Source organism: Columba livia, chromosome 4, assembly GCF_036013475.1.
Source record: "Columba livia isolate bColLiv1 breed racing homer chromosome 4, bColLiv1.pat.W.v2, whole genome shotgun sequence".
NCBI classification, from domain to species: Eukaryota; Metazoa; Chordata; class Aves; order Columbiformes; family Columbidae; genus Columba; species Columba livia.
This window is the reverse complement of record NC_088605.1, coordinates 31,654,593-31,674,435: the sequence shown is the minus strand read 5'-3', so window position 1 is coordinate 31,674,435 and position 19,843 is coordinate 31,654,593. Positions and strand designations below refer to the sequence as shown.

Genomic DNA, 19,843 nt, shown 5'->3' with positions numbered 1-19,843 from the left:
ACTGCCTCAAAATCCTTCTGAGAGTGCTCTTCACAGAGGCACTGCTCGTACCCCTCCTGAGAGCTGCTCAGCACACAGCCCTCTGGCTCAGAGCTGCTCAACACCGACCTCGCTCCCAGCCACCCTCATTTTTCTCTCTCCTTTTCCTCCCTTCAACAGCGTATGTCTCCCACACCTCCAGCAGTTTTCTGCTAGAGGGACAGCCGCTGGCTACATCAAACCTGCAGATTATTTAGGGCTATTGTGCTTTCCAAGTGTGACTCCTGAGACAGGGAGAAGCCAGGAATTTCTCAGTGCCCTTACCCTGTCCATTCTCTACACTGATCCCCAGCCTCACTGAGAGCTCTTGGAGCCCTGGACACAGTCATGTATTAGAGAGACCCCTTTCCATTATGAGTTTTCCTGGGGAAGAAATCTGTACTTTATGTAAAAATACAGAGCAAGTTACACTGAAGGTGAATTTCAACTTTTTACTCAGTATTTTCAAATGCCGGCTCCATGACAAACTACCCTGTGACTGTGTAAAAAAACCCCAAAAAAACAAAACCCAAGACTATACAGATAGAGAACTTGGAAGCGTTAAAAAATATATTTTCCCTCTCCCCCTTATCCCTTGACAAGTTAGCCTTTACACAAATGCTAATATGAGGTAAGCTGACAGAACAACACTGAAGAAATAGCTGCAAAAACTTTTGGTTGCTAGATGTCTGCAGGCATCATGTAAACCGAATGCTACCTCCATGCTAGTTTTAAAAAAAAGTGTTCTACATCAAGGGATCCATACTCTGGCACTTCTGGCAAGAAACAGATGTTTTCAGGCTGGTAACATTTTGGGAAAAAAAAAAAAAAAAGGGAGTAAAACAAATGCATTTTTCCTCATTAGAAAAAAAAAAGCCACATTTGTGCTCCACCAGCTCTCACTGAAGTTGTATACCCAGGAAAGACAAATTTTGAAGTTACCTGCCTGTAGAAAAGTTACTGATAAGATTTTTTGCGTTCAGAAATCTGTCAGTCCTGCTGCCAGTTTTCTAGACGACTGGCATCCTTATGCTGTGAACAAACCTGCTAAGTGACTGAGGTTTGACAACAGAAGTACTTTTCTGCTTCAGCTGAACTGAGCTTAATCTGAGAGGTTTTAACTTTTTTTTTTTGACTAGTCTTTTTATCTAGCCACCTAGAAAAGATCACTAAGTTCCTCCTACAATTGTTCTCAGAATAACAATTTGCATTTAAATGTAAACACTGATACCATCAATGTAGTGTATACAAAAGGCACAAGACAAGTAGATTTATGTTGCTGAAACTTCCTTGACTTTGAAAGATGATAAAGCATCTTTTATTATCTGCCTGGTACACTCTGATCCTAAGAAAGCTGCTAGTTCCTAACTTAACTGAAGGGGGTTTCCTACATGCAGCAGCTTGGCTTTTTGGTATTGCAATCAAATGTTCGTAGTTCTGTAAATGCAAATATCACAAGTCATAGCAGTAAGTCTCCTTGACTGTACATGATATCTGTTAAATTATGCAGTAAGAAAGGTAGTGGCTTACAGAATAAGTGAAAAAAAGAAATCCGAGACAACTATTGATTAATAAGAAACTAGGATCTTGAAAGACAGTGGCCCTCAGGAACACAGGTTGGTAAAAAGCATTTTGGATCAAAGTGCCAACATTAATTTCCCAAAGGGGATAATGGCTCCAAACAGGACAATAAAATCCCCATTTCATAGCACTGTCCTGTCCAGCTCCCACCAAAACCCCCAGCTGGCCAGCTTCATTTAAGTATGGGCCATCTGAACGCAGGCTTTTTATCGCTCCATTTACCAGTGACCCACTGTAGCATTCAGTTAACAAAGGAGTGTTTTCCTCCCTCTGCAACTTTTCAAAATACTGATAGTACAGATCTGAGGGAAAATGGAGCTCTTGCAATAATGTTTTCCAAAAATGATCCAAAAATAGACACTTCACTTGGGTCTCCTCAACTTCAAAAATTGCTTATCAAGGGCTCAAAACAAAATACAGTCCACCAAACCACTAAATTATTTGTAATCAGCACTGGCTGTTCTCCCAATTCATAAAGCCAGTAGCACAACGATTTGATTTTAAAGTTAACTACTTACAGCAATGTGAATTAACGGGTGAATTTCCAAAACCAAGGCAAGAACACGGAGTGATATGTAAGGAGGTCACATTTTTCTTGTGCTGAATATCCAAGTAAAACAAGCCATTGAATTTTTACAATAGTAAACTCAGATGCCTTTTTTTTTTTCCCTTCATTTCCTAATACTCAGAATCATCCTTTGCCATTCAAACCCAGTAATTTTAAGCTGAAACATTCTTTATATGGTTCAGAAATACTATGTTTAGTTTCATGGTTCAAGCAGTGACATGGAGACAGCTAATCATCTGTCAGTCTGTTTTCTGAGCACATCCACACAGGAGCAGCCGGCCAGCAGGGCTGATACTTGGAAGAACGCATCTTCCTTCCAACAACAGCTTTTTCTTGAACTGGAACAGAACATGAATCACAAAATACATTAACAGAATTGAAGAATACTTAAAAATTAAGTTATTGCAACAAGTCTCATCAACTCAAAGAGGAAACTGAACAACAGCTGAATGGAAATCTGATCCTGAAGAGGAACACGGTAAGACTGTTCACAGTTTTGTTATTAATCCGCTTCAGGATGACAGTGATTAAAAACTGACTACATAGCAAGCAGGCCACCAGTTTATAAAATGAAGTGAGCTATTTTGAGGGTACTTCCAGGTACCAACATCATTAAAAAACAATTCTGTATTACATTAGTGTAAAGCACATACGGCACTCTCAGTAATTAGTCCTCTGATTAACTATAAAGGATTACAGGATACAGGATATTGAACATAACCTTAATTGGGACAGAACTTCAAATTACTAACAAACTGGCAGGGGCTGTGGGCTGTATTTTTCATGTCAAAGATTAAATTAGCTGGTTTTGTTGTTGTGATTTCAGCATTTTTATTACTCAAATACTGATAGTAAAATAATGACGTTAAATGCAACATAGCTAAAAAAAAAAAGGTTAAAAACTTTTTTATATAAGAGCTCTTATTCCAAGAACTGTATGTCAGCTATCTCTGTATATGCAGAGTAATCTTAAACTAGCTTTCCTGCTACATCTCTAGAAAGTCTTTTACGTGCCACATAGAAATACCTCACACAGAGCTAAGGGTACAATCAAACTGGCACTTAACACTCACATCAGAGAAATTATCTGTCCTTAGCTACTGCCCTTTGGAGATGTGCATGCAGTCCAAGACAGAACTGGCTTCCAGGAACCTCTTTATGTGGCTTAAAGAGTTATGATGTCCACTCTTTGAAACATGACCTTGTCTGAAGCTGGGCTGTCTTTATAAAAACTGCGCTTCTAAATAGATGCTCTCAAAAGGAAAAGAAACAAACAAACAGAAACACCCCACAAAAAACCCAACCCAAACAAAAAACCCCACCCCCTAAAACCTTGGGGATGGGGTAATCAGACTACAAACACAAAACTGTTACTTCGCCTGACCTAAGAAAAAAGCAGAAACAAAAACAAACAAACAACAAACAAACAAACAAAAAGCAACTAAAAAATAGCAAGATATTTTTATCAAGTTAAACAGCTTGAAAAAAACCCTTTCTTACACACTTGCAGCATCTTGAGAACAATCACAGACCATGTTTGACATTCAGAATAAACTGAATGGCAAAGTTCTGATAAAATGGACACAGGTTTCAAAGAATGATTAAAGTTTAAAAGTTATTACTTAAGTAAATAAAATGTTGGGACCTTTGAAAGTAGAACTCCAACCTCACAAACTGATTGCAATTAATGATACTTATGTAACATAATTAAAAAATTGTTTTCTTTAAAGCTTGTCTCCAGTGCTTTACTCTTGAGCAATGACCACATGTAAAAGACACGAAACTAACTGAAATTTATTCTTTTTCAGAAGCTGTTGTTTTGTTGAAACAACTGATGGATTAAACAGGGCAGCAGCATGTCATTTTACATTTTGAACTAAATCTTGGAAGTAAGAGTTTTGGTTCTATTAAGAAAAACCTACATAGAGCAGCTAAAATTGCAGACTCCAGCTGAGTTTCATTTCCTCATCTCTTAACTCTCTTCATTTGACACCCACATTTTCAACACTTTAACACTTCACACCATCATCAAGTTTGTAGATGCACCTATATCTGGAACCATCTCTGTCTTCATTCACCACTAAACACAAAGCCAGAATGTAAGGGTCAAGAATTTTCTTGTTTCTCTGATGAATCCAACCGAATTTTTGGGACCTTTTGGTAGAAGCTACAGGCTACCTGGTGCGATCTGCACACCGACCATTTTTATTATCTGCGTTGACAGTGCAATGCTATGCCTAATGGGCCTAGTAACAATCACTGCAGTTCTCTGATGGCTTTCCAGGCCTTCCACTTCCTCCAGGAGTGACCGAGAGCAACCTGATAGCTGTGACAGCATGTCCAGGAGTCATGTCACACACAAATGAAGGACATCCCCTTGCGACACTTTTTCAGGCTGACTGAAAGGGAACTGCCAGTAGCAGAGATGGAAGAGACCTTGCTGGAATGACTCGTCCAATGTCATTGGAAAAACTCTCAATTATTTGGCATGCTGAAATACTTCGGGTCGAAGTGAAATTTTTTATCCAGCTTTACATATTAAATAGTTGATTTCCATTAAGCTTTGGTGGAGTTAGAAATCTTCAAATACAAAAGTGAATATGGTGATCAATTGGGTGCATTCCCCACAAGTCAATTAAGGTTTCCTCCTTAACACAATTTGCCAGCTGCTTCTCAAACACGCCTTCTGAGAAGTCTATGTTGCAAGATATAAATGCAAGAAATCAAAAAAAAATCTCAGCTGTTTTTAACAATAGGTGACTAAATGATCAGGAAGTCATATGGACACCTTTTGTCTTCAGTAGCCAACACCTTGTTATTAAATAGGATGCAGCTCAGTACTCGGCACAGAGGAACAAGCTGCTATAGTTTACAAATCAGAATAAATCTTTTTTCCTTCATCATCTGATAGACCTTTACCTGCTATAGCAGACCAAACTATGGTCTTTGTGTTGTGTTTAGAACTAACTTCCATTTTCAAACTTAACTTGACAAATATTTGCTGCACAGCTTGAATAGTCACAATTTCATTATCTTTCTAAAGACAGGGAATAATAATATTTTGGAATATTACCTAAAAGCAATGGGTATCAAGGTTAAACTATTTTGCAGACACAAGACATCAAGAAATAGGAGATTTAGTTTAAAACTTTGAAATCATGTGCTGCTAGTCATGGTAAAAACCATTAAATTGAAGAAAATAAAACACAGGAATTGCTTTAGTAATGTTCTTCTGTGCATTCTTCAAGTGGTAAGGAAACATGGAATAACATATTAAGTAGAGAGAATATTAACATACCTTTCCTTACATAATCAGGTGTTTATTTTAAGGGAAACTAGGTTTCATTTTCCATGGTTAGTGCAGGATTGCTCATACCTGTAAATAAATAATAAAAAAAATATTTCCACAGCAAAAGGTCACATGTTCACGTCAGCAAATCAATACAACCTTTAAATAACAATTAATCTTAATGAATCTTCTACTACTATGAATCTACTACCCAGTCTGTTCCTGTCCTGTGTCCACTACATGACTTTTCACTAGTTGTAACAAGGTGTCATCACATTCTGCTATGAGCAGTTTGTCACCAAAAGAATTCTCAGGCTCAGCCTAAAAGATAATTAGCACCTAGAGATGTTAGTGTTCTCAGTATCTCTCAGTCAGGTTTAACTGGGAAGGGCACAGCAGCTGGACACATGGAACATCCTACAAACATGCATTTAAAATAAGCTTCGTTAATTTTGGTTCATGAATACAAACCAAGTGACCTGGGTCATTTTTACACTATATCCTCCAAAACTAGTTTATTACAAAACGGATCATTGCAGCATAGATCAACTCCTTACCAACTTTGCCATTTTCAGCCTTCGCACTAGTTTCTGACCAAGATGATGTATCCGTAAGAAGGTGGCTCTGGGAATCACGCAACGGCTTTGCAGGAAACAGGTGGTTCTCACTGTAATGCCAATAAAATTGTAGTAAATTGCGGTAATTTTCATTCTCTTACCACACATTACAAACAGTTTGTCATACACGGTATTTTCCCCACCTGACCTTGCTTCATCTTTTTCACACTTTTATCATTACATTGTATTTGTCACAGATGCAAGCACAACCTAAAAAGCAACTTCCTAGCACAGAACAGGGAAACATTCTGATTTTTCCTTTGACAGCTATTATATATTAATACATGTACTTCAGTTCCAAATGCACTCTATCCATATTCTCTCCCACTACAACAAACCTGACATGATAAACAGTGGAGAGAAAACCTCCAAAAGCTCTTGCCTAATATAAGCAATAAAATTTAAAACGTCAATAATTACCTAGCTGAAACATAATGTATTTCCTTCATGAATAAAAGATTGTCAATACAATTCCATTATCACTTCTTAGTCACATATCCAAGTCTACTATACTTCTCACACTCTTCATTACATACTTGTTGCAAAAAAGTTACAATATGAAACACTAGGCTATGATATTTATTTAGTTTAAGAAGCATCTGCATACTTTTCACACTTCAAAGATGTCATATCCATGAAGGATAAGAAGTAAGAAAATATATCCTGTTATCAGCAGAAACAAAATATGTGCATTTAATGTGCAGCTTTCGTGCTCTGGCTCAAGTGCTGAGGCTGGGGATTCCCTTAAGTGAAGCATCTTTCACCGGATACGAAGAAGGAGCCGCCCTCCCCCTGGCAAGGTAACCCATCCGTATCACAGGCAGGCCCACCGACCGTCTCCTACGTATGCAGATCAGAATATTGCTGATCCTGAATGTTAGGCAGGTGTGGAAAATTCAGGTCCTGGGATGCCACTGAACCAAGACAAAGCACATCAGAGGAAAAAATCCCCACCATATTTCCATAAATTTAAATATAAGACTGAGGACTAGCTGAATTACAGCTTAGCCTTTAAAAATTTGACCTTTATTTCTTAATAGGAGACTCTTCATTTGCTTACCACTTTTAAGTATCTTATATATGGTACCATTTATATGTGCACTGGAAAAAAAAAAAACAGAATATCAACTATTTGAAATAAGAAACAAAAAGCAGATTACTTTTTGGATGTTGAATTAAGACCACCAGGTGTGGAAGCTTGCTCAGGATCCTGATTAACAAGGCAAGTTGGGAAGGAGCAACCATCCCCTAGACTGAAAAATCCAGAATTAGTGTCATAAATAGAAAAAAAATGCTTCCAAGAACGGTTTGGTATTTTTTCTAAAGTGAATACTACCATATCTTATTTCAATAAGCTAACTCCCTCAAACCCTGTGCATCCTGATTAATCAACAGTTTCAACAAATGAAGCATTAAAAAATGGGCATACCTTGAAAACACTGGCAGCAACCAGTATTTCTTCTCATCACCAAACACCTGCCTTAAGTTTTTGCTGAAACCCAGGCTAAAGCCGTTCTTGTCTGTTCTATGACGAAATATGGGAGCTCTGAATACCTCTTAAAAGGAAAAAATTAATCAGATTTCTTCATAAGATAGCACATTTAAGTTTCATGTTGGTACTTAGGCAATTACACAGGTGATGCCACCACATAAGAGGAAAGACTGTGCTGCTCAAGTGCCTGAGGAAAGCTATTCCATTCCTGAAAGCCAAGGGCAGGGCTGGGCAGTCACTGTGTGTGCAGAGCAAGTCCAATGGCTGAGGAAGGATGAAGTCCCTTCCACCTTCCTCTCTTATCAAGGCAAGGAAGAGTGAGCAACTCACTTTTTAAGAAGGTCTTACATGTTATAAGAAGATTTTAGCACGTGACCATACCACAGGGAGTGTTCAAGAAAGAAAAAAACTTAAGGGTTTGCTACAGTAAGAGTAATGAAAAGAAGAAAAGCTTAACCTGCTTCAGTATTAAGACTAGCTTTTCACACATGGGGGTATGAAAATATTCTGGTTTTACAGCTGCATAAAGAAATCACTTTACCCATAGATCCATATTATTCCCCATGTACATTCAACCTAAATTTCTGGAGAAGAGAGCTAAATATAGCTTCAAGTGTTGCAAAGTGCCTGAAGCACAAAACTCATTCACTTTCCACCAAGTGACTGATAGCCATTTAATTCCCTTAATTGGCTACATATAGCAGAAAAACTATGCACTGACAGTACAGCTCACACAAATCATGGCAGAACCGTGCAGAGATCGTCCTTCTGCAGTAAATCCTCAGCTATGAACTGCTGGAAATCACCTTTGACAGGTAGTGTGCACTAGTTACGAGGTGTTTTAAAGAAGAGGGAAGGGAAAATAGCGATACTCTTACAGAGGTCCATGTTAGACTAGGAAATCAGCTCCCAGGATGATTTAAGCACAGTCATACTTAAAGCTGTCAGCAGCATGTTCAGGGTTTCACATATTGAGGAATTTCCCAAAGTAAAATGGGAAGACGAGACAAACAGATCTTTTTGAGCAGCTAAGTGTACAGAAAACATGGTATATTACCAGCATGGAATAAATTTAGTTTTAAAAACATGAAATGTTGAATTAGAACTATAAGGCATTATAGTTACCTTTGAACAGTATTTTTTGCACTAAAATCATAAGAGCAGTTTATAAACTGAATACTTAATTACTTCCATTTATTTAAGCATCATTAATGAAACTTTTCTCCACTTACAACTGGAGTGAACAAATTTCTTCCAACACCAATTTCTAAGGAGATGATTTTTCAGAATACTGAAGAAACCCACAAACCCTAGAGAAATCCTGAAGTAAACAAGCTTTCTTCCAATGACATATATATTCAAAGTTAATCATCTACATATTAGTAAATCCCAAGAGAATGGGAAAAAAGCAGATCAGTTCATTGGCTTAGTCTAATTCAGCTTATATCAACAGAAAAGCATCTAAAGTACTTTAATGAATATATCACAAATTGGTATTATTCCAGTCTGGGATATAGTATAGAACAGGCACTCAAATCTTCTGCATCTACTTCTACTCACTGTTTTTTAAGATTTATAACCAGACAAACATGCATCCAGGTGGTGGGAAATCCTGGCTTAACACTGGTATTTGATGCAGTTATATATACACTCCCATAGCAGAGGTACAAGCCACCTTCTTTGGGGTTTTTAAAATTAACTCATAACACGTTCTCCTTTCTATGCATCTTTGATTATGCAGTAGACAGGACTCACAACTGTGAAACTGCCCTTCAGATCTCTGTTCAGTTACTACTAAATACAGAAGGACTGCCTTAAAGTCAGTTCTTCTGTATCAGATCATTTTGTGACGTTGGCTCTTGTGCTCAGTCACGTTGATCAAAAATAACAAATGCAAGGCCACCATCAGCCTACCTTATAGATCTTTGTTTTTTTTCTCTCCTTGCCGCCAATACAGGCAAAGTTTTGGAATTAATAACTGCCTTTCAGTGCTTTTAAACCAAATTATAGCCAAACTGAACAGAGGAACACGGGTTCTGCAGGGGGCAAGGGTGGGAATGAAGCGCTGGAGCCACTGCCCTGACTGAGACACCACATCACAAGACTCTGACCTGTGGAACGCCAAACAAGAAGCACTTGTGTAAGCATCCATTAGTGTGTCCAATATTTATCACAAAGTGATCTCAATTTATGTTTCTAAATTTATTCTTTTTCTGCTAACAAGCTGCGGACGGAGGAAGTGAGAGGAAGAGGATAAGTTCATTAATAGATTGGTCCTTTCGGGCATGAGAAAAAGTGTCAGAAATTCTGGGGAGCAGTAGAACTGGGGAGTCCGTACTGGACACCGCCAGACCTGGGAACTTCCAAACAGGATCCAGGAACCTGCAGAGGATTGCCCACTGTTTCCATTAACCTCATACATACAATTTACATCTATTGTTTATTTCTTGCTGTCAAACACAGAAGCATTAAATACACTTACCTAATGTAGACTTATTCTTGCTGACAAGCCAACAGTGATATCCAAAGAGAGAAGACAGACTGACAGAAAACATAGCTGCAGCAAAGAATAAAAACATGATGTGGAACTTGGCTTGAGTATCAGGAAGGCCATTCTAAGAAAAAAAAAAATCATGCTGTTAGAATTGGGGAAATAGCTGTTTAATTTGATTATTAATAATCCTCTATTCAGCCAAATCAAATTCAGTGCAGACACAAACATACCACGCAACAAGGGTCTGAATAAATGAATTATACACCTTCTATATACAGACGACCATGCAATTAGGTTGTTGACAGCATCTAAGTTAAACAAATGGACTCTTTCTTGAGAAAGTATAAATACAGACAACAAGAATTTGGATCTGAACATTGAACTGTCTTTCAGAGAAGAATAATCTTTACAAAAATTATCTTGTTTAATGAGCCTTTTCCAAACAATCATATAATAGCATAAATAATGTACAGCTAAGAAGGTAATATCCTAAGTTGTGAATGCAGATAATTATAATTAAAATACTGGGAAATTTCTCTGAAGCTTTTTCATAGCATAAAGGAATTTAACAAAACCTATGTATAATTTAAATTTCCTTGTAAAATATTTTCTAAGTAATTGCATGCTTGTACTACACAGCCTCAAAATAATGTGAATAAGTGAAATTTCATAACCTGTGATGAAGGAAAAAAATAGAGGGCTATGATTATTAGATGAGCTTTTGTACCCCATATTAGGAGATACTAGACTACTATGTAAAGCCTCAAATCTTAGACTTCTTGCACAGCAGTAAATTCATAAGCTTAGAGACAGTATGTACTTACCGTCCAAAACTTGATAAAATACTGTAAATCCGTTGCAGCAATGAAAAGGCAATACAGTAGAGAGTAAGCCAAGAAGAGAAGAAAAAATTTGTAATTGGAGAATCCTACACAGTTGTTCACCCTGACAAAAAAAAAAAAAAGTAAAAATAAAAATATAATGTGAAGATTTGCTTTCATCCAATTTAAAATTAACCATATTTACTCTAAAAAAGTCAATATCAGCATGTAAACAAGTTTTGCTTCCTATCTGTGAATGTCTCAAACTACTCAAATGTATTTAGTTTCAACTCCCAAATCAGTGTAGAAATTCCAACTTTAGCATCTGGAAGTGCAGGACAAGTTATTGCAACAATTCTCTTCTTTAGAGAGACAGTGATGGTAATCAGAATAGGGCTAAACCTTAAAATTCCAAATAAACTTTCACTGTATACTACTGTTATCCATCCTCAGGGTGGATAGTTTTGTTTGTTTGTTGTTTTTACAAAACATGCCACCTTGGCTAAACATTAAAATTAGCATTGCCATTTAAACATGTAGCAGTAGCTAAGCATTGATATTAACTACAATTAAGATGGACTCACAGGAGAACATAATTGTTCTAATTAACAAAAATCCCAGAAGATATGCTTCTAAGATCATCATGATTCTAATTACAAAGTGAATTTACAATTCTCCACAGTGAAGTGTCTTCTTAATTCAATACATCAAAGTTAGCTATTTCATTATAAACTGCAAGGTTTCTATGAAAACCCTACTTTACGTTCATAGTATTTCTTTTATGACAGTTTTTAATTTATGACACTATTTTGTGAGAAAAGAAATATAAAGTGAAATGTTATTCATCAGAGAGGAAATTTCTTGAATCAAGGACAGATTTCCTTCTCATTGTTCTTTTGCCACTACTGCATACCATACACACATTAAAACAAACTTTCATAAACTATCCTGCTCCCCTCAGTTTTGACAAAGCCTCAGACTGAGGGGTTCTAACTAGAAGAGAATAGTTCATCAAAAGATTAAAAGAGAAAGCAAACACCAACATTTTGTAATTGTACAAGTTAAACACGTAATATCAAATCATATCACCCAAGAATTGTGGTTGGGTTTGAAGTCTAACATTTTGAGGAAAAGTAAAACTGGCAACAACGTACCAACAACTGGCTAAATAATGGTGTGCTATTGCAGTCAAACATTCACAGAATCACAGAATCGACTGGGTTGGAAAAGACCTCAGAGATCATCGAGTCCAACCCTTGGTCCAACTCTAGTCCGTTTACTAGATCATGGCACTAAGTGCCATGTCCAATCTCAGTTTAAAAACCTCTAGGGACGGCGAGTCCACTACCTCCCTGGGCAGGCCATTCCAATGCCTGACCACTCTCTCTGTAAAGAATTTCTTTCTAATATCCAGCCTAAATTTCCCCTGGTAGAGTTTAAGCCCATGCCCCCTTGTCCTATTGCTAACTGCCCGGGAGAAGAGACCAATCCCCACCTGGCTATAACTTCCCTTCAGGTAGTTATAGAGAGTGATGAGGTCACCTCTAAGCCTCCTCTTCTCTAGACTAAACAACCCCTGCTCCCTCAGCCTCTCCTCATAGGTCTTATGTTCAAGTCCCTTGAACATAAGAAGAACATACAGAAGAACATCCCAGGTTAACAATGTGGTTACAGACAACATTTAAAACAATGGTGATGCAACTCAGCTAACAAAAAGCATTACAGAATAAAGGAGAACCTAAATTATTTTGATAACCCAAAAGACAGAGAAGAGATGTTTCAAACAATTCCTAAGGTCTTTCTAATGCACCTTGTTAGTATTAGAGTTGCTACATTTTGAGTGATGCGTCAAGCCATAACATTCCTGCCTGCAGCTGCAGCTCTACCAACAGTGTGAGTAGCAGGAGCACTAGCACAGAAATTACTAATGCTTTTATTTCCGCATCACTTAAACCTTTTAGAGTAGTTACCGGGCAATTAACATTAAATATTCCATTTATCAGAGCACTTCCATTATTGCAGGAGTGATAGCCAAAATAAAGCCTCCCAAAAAGCAGAAGACAGCTGACCTGGGACTAAGACATGACTACCATCTTACTACCTCTGCCTTCCAAATGCTCTTACTTTTCCCAGGGTATTTTTACCTGTCTTCTCTCCAGAAATCTTTCTCCTTGCAAAACACTAAAATAGCAATTCCCTTTACTGTTTGACTGCTCTCCCTAAGTACCACATGGGTTCTTTCTCCATTCTTTGCCACGTAACTTGCTTCCACCAAGATGAAAGCAGGACCTAATGATGTTTTCAGGGAGGCTAAAACTCACCCATTATACTGATTTGCACCCTTACTTTTGTAAGTAAAATAGACATGGGATACTTCCCAAAGAACCCTTGAATACAGGTCTTTAAAGGAAACTATAATGTGTGTTCAGCACCTGTGCAATATTTCAAAACTTTCTTGTTGCTTTCACACAGATAATATTTTCAGGGTGGACAAGTAACTGTGGACATCCACTCAGCTTAGGAAAAATAAAGCAAGACAATACCTCTTTTTCTAGCACATTTCTGTTACTTGGAGTACAACAGGAACAATCCTCTAACAAGAAGTGTTACATGTCTTGCAAGTGCCTTCTCCACTTCTTCTTTTTGCACCAGTTGCTTATTAGATGAAAAACAATGAGCAGTGTAAATACTCTCTCAAACTGGGTATGTTATGATTTTTGGATATGAAGAGTGTGCAAACAGGTAAAACGAGCAAATGCTACTGAGAGGAAAATGGAGTTTATTTTTCTAATGGTCTATCCCCTAGTGAAATACCACTTCACTGCTCCTTTATACAACATATAAGTGTTCCATTTATGATTTGTTGTTTGATGCAATGGATTTTTATTCTGAAATTGAAGTTTACATTAAGGACGTTTTCATGTAGTATCCTAAGTCAGGATAACTCAAAAAAATCCCAAACAGACCATAAAGCTTACGAGAGATGTGTAATACTGAATAATAATAGTAATATTGAGACTTTTCATTGATATTTTGTCAGAAATAGCTTGACAGCTATTTTTCTTATACCTTTCTAAAAGACAGCTTTAAGAAGGCTGAAAAAAGGAAACAGCCTTTTTTTCTTACAAGAAATTTGTTCATTATTCAACGATTTTACCTGTATTCATTTTTTTATAACAAGTGCACTTACTAACACTAAGCATGATCAAGTTTCACATGTCGATTGATATCCCTACAGCAAAAAAAGACGTAGAAACTAACTCTACACTATATTGTTACGTATTTCTTTCAACTGTATCTACCATACGAAATAAGGGGGAATTGTTAAATCATCCTGCATTATGTCAGAGGCTGTAGTCAGGACCAAGACGAACAGGAGGAGCCCAGCACCCCTTCCTCCCCCAGGACAGAGTCCCCTCTGGCCAGGAATTTGATTTAAGAAGATCAAACCAGCTGCTTAGAACCATCTTCCATTCAGTTCATCCCGTGCAGGAAATTCTTTGCTGATCGGTTTCATTCAGTGAAGAACTGCCATCTATCACTCAATCCTCTTAACTTGGACCTTACTAAACAATTATCTTCAATCACTTCTGTGAGGTACATGCCAAACTGACATAAAATTAATTACACGTCCTGCCTACCCATTGGTTTCAAGGGCTGTTGAGAAAAGACAGGAAAACAAAACCGCTATGCAGGCTCACACAGCAGCAAAAGGAAGAAGGGTGGGAGGGAGAGGGAGAGAAAAAATGAAAGAAAAAATGGAACAAAACAAAGAACTCATAAAAGAGCTAACTTGCTGTTTCCAGCAAGCCCATTCAAGCTGTCCTGGGAGCTCCACTAAGGGGAACAAGGCGCAGTCCTTCCCCTTTGTTTTTTAACCTAGGGTAATATTTCATCATTCAGTGCAACTAAGCCACAATAATACTCAAAGTCCATAAAGAAAATATACAGTTCTTAAAAGTAGTTTTCTTATTGACCAGAAGTCTACTTCATCCTAACTGTTAAAATATGGAGTTATCTAACTCAAAAGGTCTAAGAAAACTCATGTATGAACTTCTTCCCATATCTCACAACTAGGAAAAGAGGACATACAGTAAGTAACTCCAGCTGTCCTCCAAGACTAGTAACTTCATATAAGCATCTAGCCCTAGAATAGTGAAGCACCACCTTCATAACAGGCTCCTCAGGAGTTTATTTTACCAAATCAGAAGTAAGAAAAGAAAGTAGATAGTACACTCACCATGGGCAATGATGATCCATTTTCAAAATGCATCTTACAAAAACAGAATTCCAAGCATTACAAAAGGCAAAAGAAAAAAAAAAAAGTCAGAAGCAGAGTTACATGTCAGATTTAAATCACTCGCATACAAATTAAGAATTGCCCATATGTACTATTGGTTACCTAATCTATTTATTAAAGATGCCTATTTAAATTCACATGAGACAATTTACCTACAAGTAAACCGTAGACAACCCAATCCCAAAACAAATGTTCTTTCAGGAACTTAGTGATGTAATAAAATGCTACCTACAACTTCAGTTTTAGGATTTGGTCCTCAATCTGAACAGGTTTTTCAACTATTGCTTATTCTCTGATAGAGACTTAGAAACTGAGCTAACTCAATTATTATATACTTAATAAGGCAACTAAATATATTTCAAAGTATACACACATGAGGTTTTTAAGAACTTACCTTGTGTGAAAAAATCCTAAACATTTTTTGCAATAAATTGCTCTTCATTAATAAAACATTCAAAAGAAAATCAGTTATAATTGAAGCCGGTGAATTTTGAGAAGAAGATGATTAAGGTATTCTGCAAAATACATTAGCTAAGGGCATTCTTCAAATTTCACTCATATTTCATAGGATATCACAGGTCACCCTTTTCATCTACCCTGCTCAGACATGAGACCATTCCCATCTTCCATGGCAACTACTTTCTCATACAACACAACCAAGATCCTCTTTCTGCCTCAACTCAGTTACTCTTTCAGTGCCTCTGCTGTTTTGCTGAACAAAATGGAAAGTCTTCTCTCCCTCACAACCATGTTGGAAGGTATGATGCATTATCAGCTGAAGAGTACCTGGAACAGCCTTAAAGCTAAGAATAAATCAATGTTTGAGGAAGCATCTTCTCTTAAAGCTCGAAATGTAAGCCACTGGGGGCAAGACTGGAGAAACACATAGACATCCAAACTAACTGGAGAAAGGTCAGAGAGAGGAATGGCTAAAGGAAAGATTAAATTAGAAAGCAATTAGACTTCCAGGGAATATGGAGGTGAACTTCCTTTTGTGTTAGACAAACAAAATCTTATTTTACAGCTTCAGTTAGAAATGGGGGATGCTTGGTTGTTTCTTTCTTTAAACACAAATAACCTGCAGGTTATCCAGTGAAAAACGGGATATTAAGTTTATTACCTCAGATGAGAGGCAAGTGACATCACAATTAGTTTAAGATGCGTAGTGACCTTTTTCAGATTCTAACAAAAGCAGCAATTTTTCGTTCATCAACTACTTTTGGTTACATTCTTATGAAAAGTTCATTAATAATAATAATTCTAACCATTATGCATAGGATGTGTAAGACCACATAATCCATGTTGGCATCAAGAAAGCCATCAAATGAATTAGAGTAAGTTACAGACTTCCTTTCAACCTCGTATTTTATGATTCCTTAGAAATACATAAACAAAACCAAACTAAACCTAAAAAAAATCTAAGGGAAAAAGCCTATCTGCCAAAATATTAAATCTGAAAAAAACTAAGCATCAAAAAAATAAAAGCTTTTGTCATAAGGAAAAAAAACCACATTTATTCAGAAAACCACTTATTTAAAATATTTTCTTACTTGTCGCATACAGAGCAGTGATGGCAACGATCTGGTTTTACAAGGTGGCATCTGTCACAGTATCTGATTGCTAAAGAAAAAAGTTCTAAGATTAGATCTCAATGTACAGTTACACATTTTGATTCTAAAGTCTGATCAGAAGTAAATACTGGAAGCTCAGTCCAGCAGAACCCCCAGAAAAGCGTTTCAGCATGATCAGAAGCAGCTGCAGAATGCTAAAGTATTCTTTATGTACTTGCAATGCTGAATTTAGCAGAGTGAACCCAAAAAGCTCTGTTTTTGCAATCTCTGCTGATCATGCTGATCAGGGTTTTTTCTTCCAAACACTTCAGCTCTGCAAACCAACCAACAAACCAACAAAACCCTCACTAGACTGGAAAACCTTTAAAGACTGCTCAACAATACAGCTATTTTAAGCTATTATTCTAACAGATTTAATTTACTATATGAGATTATCTCTTGCATTTGCTTGCCTAGCCAGCATTCACAAACTTGCAATATCATTACATTAACTCTTAGTTTGGAAAAACTTTTGTTCTTGAAACTGAACAACCAACAACTAAAACAGTAATGGTTTCTTACTATGATCTATCTAGCTATACACGACATGCAGAAAGTGATTAATTTGTTATTACGTTATTTTTTTAACTTACAAAAGGAGAAGTGAAGTTTATGCAATTAAAGACTGCTACAGCTTCCTCTGCATCTTTTTTGTATTACAAGGCATTTCTTAAATTCACTTTGCAAACATTTAGCAAGGTATTGCCAATCTACTTTAAAATCATAAATTGTACACAGCAATCACTTTCCAATGATCTTTTCACTGAGTAAGAGTAGCTGCATAAAGCTACACAAAATTTAAGTCCTTGTGCCACTTTTTTATTTTCTGAAGTATGAAAAGTAGTTCTTCCCAGCAACCCAAACCCTTGATTTTTTTTTTTTAATGAGTTTAGGTAGCCAAGTATATCAAGACACCTGCCTTCAGTGGTCTCCTGAACACCTATTTACCTCCAGACATTGTCCGTGTGTAGATAGGAAGATCCTTGGCTGCTCGTCTTAAGACTTCTTGCTGGGATTCACCTCTAGGCTCCCTCTCTAGGGATTCCTTGTCTGAATATGACAGATGAAACTGGAATAATTTTTAAAATCAAAGATATGTTTTAGCAAATTTCAAGTTAAAGAAATACCTGTAAAGATGTAAAGAGAAACATTCATTACACAAAGATGGATTACCAGCACATGCAAGGTATTACAACAAATAACTCAGTGTTCCTAAGGCCACTAGTTTAGTTTATGGCAATTAAAGACAAAATTAATAACATTTCTGATTTGGTATTGATGCAATGCTGAATGCTTCGCTTCCAGAAGTAATAAATGACACTTTTCAAGAGGAGGATCAAGAGCCTACTATTCCCTTGAAAAGTGAGTTAGTTTACTTCTGTAATACTAAATATTAGCTTGTCAATATAAGCTAGGGATGTCAGTCTTCAACTGAAATACAGTACTAGTAATAGCAGAAAAAAAATAGCTTTATTTCTTTATTTCTCTTCTGGTGTCTGGCATTTTCCCTTCTATTCTTTGCCACTGAAGAGCTGCTGTTTTATTCACACAGGTGTTAGGATATATTTTTACTTCAGAGACCGGCTGAGGGAAGGAAGAGGTGGGTGTCCTGTATGACATAAAAACCATGTTGTAACATCTTCCTGTATGAAAGGACAGCTTCTGTCCCTGCCCAAATGGCAATGACAAACATTGCTCTAGAAGGAGCTGAGAGGGGAAAAATAACTGAGAGGGAAGCATGGTATACACTATTTCCAAATTTCTTATAAATTCCTCTGTAACACAGCAACATAGTCACCTTTGTTGCTTCTAGAAATGGGCAGATGCCAAAGTCTTTGGTGTCTTTATCAGAGAAACAGGACACAAAATCACCTCTGAAAAGAAGTCCACACATGGCAGGAGGAGTGGCTGTCTCTAACCTGCACCAGAAATAGAAGCCCTCTGCACAGCTCTTAGGTCTACAGAAATAGTAGTCATTATAATATTAAATTTTTTCCTAAACGAAAGTGATGCACGTAAAACTAAGACAGCAGTCAGAAACATAGAGCTAGGAGCCTATTCTCACCTCCATAGAGAAGGCACCACTCTACTTCCCTGAACAGGTTCCCCATCTTCTAGCAGAAGCTGGAGGTTCACTGTTCAGCATGACTTTCTCAGGTCACCTCTCATTTTTTCCCAAGCAAGAATGCACTCTTGCTAATAATGGAACTGATTTATATGGGGATACCTAGGATTTCTCACTGCAGAAACTTGCTTCAGAATAGTTTTTTTGCAATGCTTCCTGTATGACATACATAGAGCTATTGCTCCATCATTTTGTATTGGTTCTTGGAGTAGTCCTAAGTCTACACCACCTTCCTGCCTGGGAAATCATAATCTCTCCCACTTTGATGCAATGCTTGTATGTAGCTGGTGCACACGGGTACAGAACAGCACACATTACAGGGAAGTCTCTCCACCTCTGTTCAAGAGAAACTGCAGCCAGAAGACTCCTTCACCACAGATCCTCAACTGCAGCAGTCCTCTTCTACCACTGAGAGAAGTTCCTAACTCATAAGCTCTCACAAGAGAGAAGAAAACCTTCTATGCAAAAGCTCTACAAAGCATATGGGGTAGTACACTACTACTTGAGTCTGAAGTGTTTCTCTGGACATGTAATTTCCAATATGGGAGGGTTGGGGATAGCACTTTGAACTTCAGAAGAAAATTGTCAGATTAGCAATATTTTGAATTCCAAGCCACAGTAATGGAACTTCAGTGCTTTTCATACATGTAAAAAGGTGAAATAAGCTTGAAAAGAAATATATAGGCAGTGTGGCCTGCACCAGCTGCCGTATTAATGAGAACAAAACACAAAAGCTGTAGTTGTTTTTCAGTCTTCAAATGAGTACTTGTGTTAGTTGATAAGTCAAGTTCAGTTTAGTTGGAAAGACATCCTTTTACATTTACGGACTTCATCCTAGAAACTGGAAGCCAAGCAGTAACTTAACATTACAAAATATCCTAATTAAATTTTTAAAATACTTTCTAGTAGATCAGGAAAATGACACGAA

At 37.2% G+C, this 19,843-nt stretch overlaps 1 protein-coding gene across 1 annotated transcript in view; it reads right to left on the bottom strand.

The window, feature by feature from the left end:
• Window positions 1–456: 456 nt before the first annotated feature.
• ZDHHC2 (zinc finger DHHC-type palmitoyltransferase 2) overlaps window positions 457–19,843 on the bottom strand; it is a 34,263-nt gene continuing 14,876 nt past the window's right edge. Inside the window, exons 4-13 of the mRNA XM_065061024.1 lie at window positions 17,739–17,859; window positions 16,731–16,800; window positions 15,121–15,153; window positions 10,884–11,004; window positions 10,048–10,180; window positions 7,503–7,629; window positions 7,234–7,326; window positions 6,014–6,123; window positions 5,466–5,543; window positions 457–2,505 (exon numbers count right to left, since the gene is read on the bottom strand). Of these exons, the coding sequence (XP_064917096.1) occupies window positions 5,503–5,543; window positions 6,014–6,123; window positions 7,234–7,326; window positions 7,503–7,629; window positions 10,048–10,180; window positions 10,884–11,004; window positions 15,121–15,153; window positions 16,731–16,800; window positions 17,739–17,859 (849 nt within the window). The 3' untranslated portion in view covers window positions 457–2,505; window positions 5,466–5,502. The remainder of the gene's footprint in view (window positions 2,506–5,465; window positions 5,544–6,013; window positions 6,124–7,233; window positions 7,327–7,502; window positions 7,630–10,047; window positions 10,181–10,883; window positions 11,005–15,120; window positions 15,154–16,730; window positions 16,801–17,738; window positions 17,860–19,843) is intronic.